General features: G+C 42.6%; 1 protein-coding gene across 1 annotated transcript; it reads left to right on the top strand.

Annotated features, from left to right (window-relative positions):
- Window positions 1-228: 228 nt before the first annotated feature.
- LOC309556471 (uncharacterized protein) lies at window positions 229-1662 on the top strand (the record flags this gene model as incomplete). The annotated part of the gene is made up of 1 exon (XM_082258927.1): window positions 229-1662. The coding sequence occupies one exon, from the start codon at window positions 229-231 to the stop codon at window positions 1660-1662; it is 1434 nt and encodes a 477-aa protein (XP_082115053.1).
- Window positions 1663-5775: the final 4113 nt, after the last annotated feature.

Raw genomic sequence — 5775 nt, 5'->3', positions numbered from 1 at the left:
AGTCCTGGTGAATGCCCTCCATAAGCTGAAGTCACTAGACCCACCCTACGGACCTCCTGCGACAGTTCAAGCAGTGACCAGAACAGCGGTATTGACAGACGACTCCTGGTTTGGATCCACGCATCGCGATTGAAGGAAGCCCGACCTCTGGACCCCACGACTGCGGACCGGAGATTGTGACGAGCACCAGACGAATTCCAGTTGGATCCAGATAGACGCATTGGTACAATGCCAACGGACACCCCTACTCCTGGAAGACTTCCCATTCGTGCAGCAGTGGTACTCTTTGTAGCAAGCTCAACACTAGTAGCCACTGTCTGGTTTCTTGCAACATGTGCTCACCACCCAGAGAACCTCTCCTCATTATGCCCTTCCTCACCCCAGGAAAGGAGAGAGACACGAGACATTCATGTCTCCACTTTACAGTTGAAGTCAAGCCTATTGGACACAAAGGACAACATCTGGATGTTTATTGCTGCCAACATACTGAACTCTTCTGACTTTTGCCTTTCTGATCACTACAATTCCAATGATTTGTTCTCTACCTGCCTGCTAGCTGTTCCTACCCCAGTTAATGTTTTAAAAGTCTATTATAGTGGGGTGTTGGCCGACTCAAGTATGGAAGACACTGATGTATACACTCATCCAAATCTATATGCTTATCGTAGTGACAGGTCCTCATATTCACTCACAAAAACAATGGTAGAGGTAGATACAGGATATGTAGTAACCTCCGCTGAGGTATGTTACAACATGACCTGCAATAGAAGCTATATCCCTATGTGCACACAACCAAGTCGCCAGCCTACATACACCTTAGAATATAATGTCACCCGTTTAGAATCTCGTCTGTGCAAGTCAGTTGCCAATAATATGACGTGCACTCATACAATAATGCAACCCAGTTATGTCAAGAATGTCCAGCTCCCTAAGGGATGGTTACTATTATGTGGGACTCATAGTTGGACATATATCCCAGGAAATATAACAGGGGGTCCATGCACTCTCTCACGGCTCTCAGTAATCCTACCCCCAAAAAAATCAATTGCCCACTCACGGTCCCCTAGATCTTTGGGATACACTCTCCCAAGCAACTGTGACTCAGCAGTACATTTGCTCTCTGAAGCTGAATATATTTCTTTGGCCATATCCCGAGTTGGAGTCCCAGGTTTTGCTACAGAAAATCACAGACAACTGAGTAAGGTCGCCTGTGCCCTTGCAAAAGGGCTCAACCACACATCTAGTGCTCTGGCTGAATTATTAATGGATCTCCAGGGCACTAGACAGGCAATATTAGAAAATAGGCTGACCATTGATTATCTGTTGCTGAAGCACAACATGGGATGTGATTCTTTCGAGGGTATGTGTTGTTTCAATTTGAGTGACCATTCAAAATCCATACAAAGTCATATCAAAACATTAAGTGAATTAGCAAAGGAAATTAAGGAAGATATCAGTAGCAATTGGTGGGACTGGTTTTTTGGGTGGTTGCCTGGAACTGCATTTATCCAACGGATACTAATGACCTTAGTGGGGGTGATTGTGGGTATCATTATGTTATGCTGTTGTGCTCAGTGCATCCCTAATATCTCTATGTGTAGAGCAAGAGCACAGCAAACATACCGGGGGGGGGGGGCACATAGTGCTATTCACAGACTCTAGGTGACCCCACCCTTATGAATAAGGTTGGGATCAAAGGTTGGGTTGAAAGAGTGTATCAATGTGCCTTCATGAAATATTAAATTTCATGATACCAGAGAAAATTCATTTTAGCTAATGCCCACTTTCCAATGGAATGTGGGCTCTTGCAATGACATTAACGAGTCATACTAACACACCTCATTCATACATCCTGGACACTTGGCAGTTGGATTTTTGCATACAGACACATTGATAAGTGTTTACATATTAAAACACACATCAGTCATTCATCCTGGACACTCAACAAATAAGGCGTCGCATACAGATTACAGACAACACCTGAACACATTGACACTTACTTATATATTAACACATCAGACAGCTGAACAGAGACAGAGAGGCTTTTCCACAAACGCAATTTCAGACACGAGACACCCCACATTTACAGAAATGTATAGGGAAAACAAAAGCCTTTTCATGTATTGTTTTAGTAGAGATATATTCTATTGTTAAACTGACCAATGAATTGTACACTAGTTTAAACTGGTTTTTGCCGCTCAAATGTCCCATAAATATGGGAGCCGAACTGGAATAAATCAGATGTATTTCCATTAAAGCTTGAGTGCTCAATGCCTGTACATCTCCTGGCCAGCGAGAGAAAATTCACTACACAGGGGGAGTTAGGACTGAAGGGTCGTAAATCATCTTATACCTGCCTCTTGACGTGAACGAGCTAACAATGGCACCTCATGGCAAAGAACTCTCTAAAAGATGAAAGATGACCTAGGCTATAAGAAGATTGCCAAAACCCTGAAACCGAGCTGCAGAACGATGGCCAAGACCATACAGTGGTTTAATAGAACAGGTTCCACTAAGAACAGACCTCACCATGGTCGACCAAAGAAGTTGAGTGCACGTGCTCAGCTTCATATCCCAAGATTGTCTTTGGAAAATAGACAAAATGAGTGCTGCCAGCATTGCTGCAGAGGTTTAAGGGGTGGGAGGTCAGCCTGTCTGTGCTCAGACCATACGCCACACACTGCGTCAAATTGGTCTGCATGGCTGTCGTCCCAGAAGGAAGCCTCGTCTAAAGATGATGCACAAAAAAGCCTGAAACAGTTTTCTGAAGGCAGACTAAAGACATGGATTACTGGAACCATGCTGTGGTCTGATGAAACCAAGATAAACTTATTTGGTTCAGATGGCGTCAAACGTGTGTGGCGGCAACAAGGTGAGGAGTACAAAGACAAGGGTGTCTTGCCTACAGTCAAGTATAGTGGTGGGAGTGTCATGGTCTGGGGCTGCATGAGTGCTGCTGGCACTGGGGAGCTACAGTTCCATGAGAGAACCATGAATGCCAACTTGTACTATGACATACTGAAGCAGAGCACGATCCGCTCCCTTCGGAGACTGGGCCGCAGGGCAGTATTCCAACATGATAACAACCCCAAACACACCTCCAAGACAACCACTGCCTTGCTAAAGATGCTGAGGGTAAAGGTGATGGACTGGCCAAGCATGTCTCCAGACCTAAACCCTATTAAGCATCTGAGGGGCCTCTGCAAAACAGAAGTTGGAGGAGCGCAAGGTCTCTAACATCCACCAGCTCCATGATGTCATCATTGAGATGTGAAGGACGACTCCAGTGGGAACCTGTGAAGCTCTGGTGAACTCCATGCCCAAGAGGGTTAGGGTAGTGCTGGAAAGTAATGGTGGACACACAAAATAGCAACACTTTGGACATGTTCACTTAGGGGTGTACTCCCTTTTGTTGCCAGCAGTTTAGACATTAATGGCTGTGTGTTGAGTTGTTTTGAGGGGACAGCAAATTTACACTGTTATACAAGCTGTACACTCACTACTACATTGTAGCAAAGTGTCATTTCTTCAGTGTGGTCACATGAAAAGATATAATAAAATATTTACAAAAATGTTAGGGGTGTACTCACTTTTGTGAGATACTGTATGTGCATGACTAGCTTATTCCATCCCGGGGAATGCCTGCACAGCAGTGGAGGCAGCTATTGTATCTTCCTTTGAAACTTTGCACAAAATGGTGTATAGGCAGAAGGTGCCAACTAATGTAGACACTTCGGTCTTACGTACTTCCCTTTATTTCCCAAGCTCAAAAACGCATACACGAGTCCTCTTGGAAAACTTCCCTAAATACGCCACTAAGGTTTAACCCTGCTTTATCGGAACAGTTCTCTGTTTCAAATCCTCAGCGTTGGTCTGTTAAATACCTACATCAATTTTATGTGGGGCAGGAGTTGAAATAGCTTCCACAATTTAAAGATGAATTAAGTTTTTCAGACACTCACCTATTTTATCACTACCAAATACGCCATGCCGTTAGGAAGCAATTTGGTTCCCTAGTCAATCCTACCTAAGTATCTCCCCTTGAGATGCTTTTATGCACTTCAGGCCCCGACAGATTGATATCCGAATACTACCTATTGCTCTGTACAGAGTCCCATTCTAGATATTCTCAGGCCCAGCTGAAATGGATCTCGTCAGGACTCCCTTTTGCCGAGTCAGATTGGTCAGAATTTGAGCACACCTATAGCAAGACCGTTCTATCCTCTAGAGATAAAATGATCAATTTAAAGCAATTTCATCATACCTATTTTACTCCAGTAAGGCTGCACAGACTGGGCCTCTGACAATCGGCGATTTGCTTTAGAAGATGTGGAGTGGATACCCATTTTCTTCACTGTGTGGAACTGCCCATTAGTCTCTGCCTTCTGGTCGGAAGTGAACTAATTTCTTTCCACTAACCTTGGTCAACCCAATATTTTATACCCTAAGAACTGTTAGGAAATTATAGGGATATACACCGTTGCGTATCAAACTTTGTACTAAAAAGGTTTTCCTAACATCCTGGAAAGGCACCTCACACTTTCCACTAGAGACTTGGAAAGCTATAATTAATGGTAACCTTCCACTGTATAAGTCGACTTTTGAGCTTGAAGTGGAGCTCCAGGCTCATTCAGAGAAGACCTTTGATGATGCCCTGTGGGGGGGGGGGGGGGGGGGGAGGCGCATCAACGCAATTCTGGTTTCCTGACTAAGTACGTCACTTCCGCCATCTGTGGAACGCAGGTCGACTCACGGCGAACACGGAAGAGCCCTGCACTGTGATTATCGTTACTGTCTACTACACTGTATGTCTAATTTTAAGATTGCGTTTTAATAAATGTGGAAATACTACACTATGAAAGCGCTTTCCTTTTTTTGAGCCTGGTGGAGAATGGATAAAGCATAGTGATAGTTGCTCCTAAAGTGCATGTCAGAGGCATACAAACATCAAGAACATCTGTAATACCCCCTCATTAGATACAAGCGAGTTTGACCCCAGACTAAAAAGCTGAGGGTCCATTTTCTCTGGTATGTGGGGTCACAAGAGGGATGCATGCCACACTTAGTTCACAGTGTTTGGTTTGAAGCACTTCAGCAGTTAATTTTTGAATTACTGAGCACAGAGCACTTTCAATGTGAAGATGAAGGATTATGGAATAAAACACATTTAAATTGGGACACTCATTGGACTATTTTGTTTCAACATGTTTAACATTGGAGTTATATTTTATATATTTTTGCAAGGTGCACTGTATGTGCTGTGGTAATATTTGGAATATAATTACACTGCTACTTTCCTAAATGACTCCTGTGTACTATTAGTTGTTACCGGCTGCACCAACTTTACATTATTGTCTATATCAGTTTGTGTATCCTTGACTGTAGGGCACACTAGGCTGGAGTTTACTTAATAGGTTTTTCTTTTGAGATGTCATATGGGCTCCTTAAACCTTGATGTAATGGTTGTTTTTTTTTCTCAGTATTTCTTGTATTGCCAAATCTCAAAAAAAAAAAAAAAAAAAAAAAAACGAAAACTTCATATTCTCAAAATGATAAATTATACGAAACACAATACAAACACATTTATGAGGCTAGAACTTGTGTGCGTCATAAGCTTTTTAATAGCCAACAACAGCATTTTAAATAAAAAAAAAAAGATGTACATGTATTTACAAGATAGGAACATTTTTTTTTCAAGTTTAAGTTTAGTTTGAGTAAAACAGCATCAAAATGGTATTTTTAGACTTTACATAAAAACACCACATGTAAGCGTGT

This window comes from Pelophylax lessonae (assembly GCF_965119305.1).
Source record: "Pelophylax lessonae genome assembly, chromosome: 5".
Classification (NCBI taxonomy): domain Eukaryota; kingdom Metazoa; phylum Chordata; class Amphibia; order Anura; family Ranidae; genus Pelophylax; species Pelophylax lessonae.
Note: the sequence above shows the minus strand (reverse complement) of the source record. Positions and strands in the feature narration are given on the sequence as shown.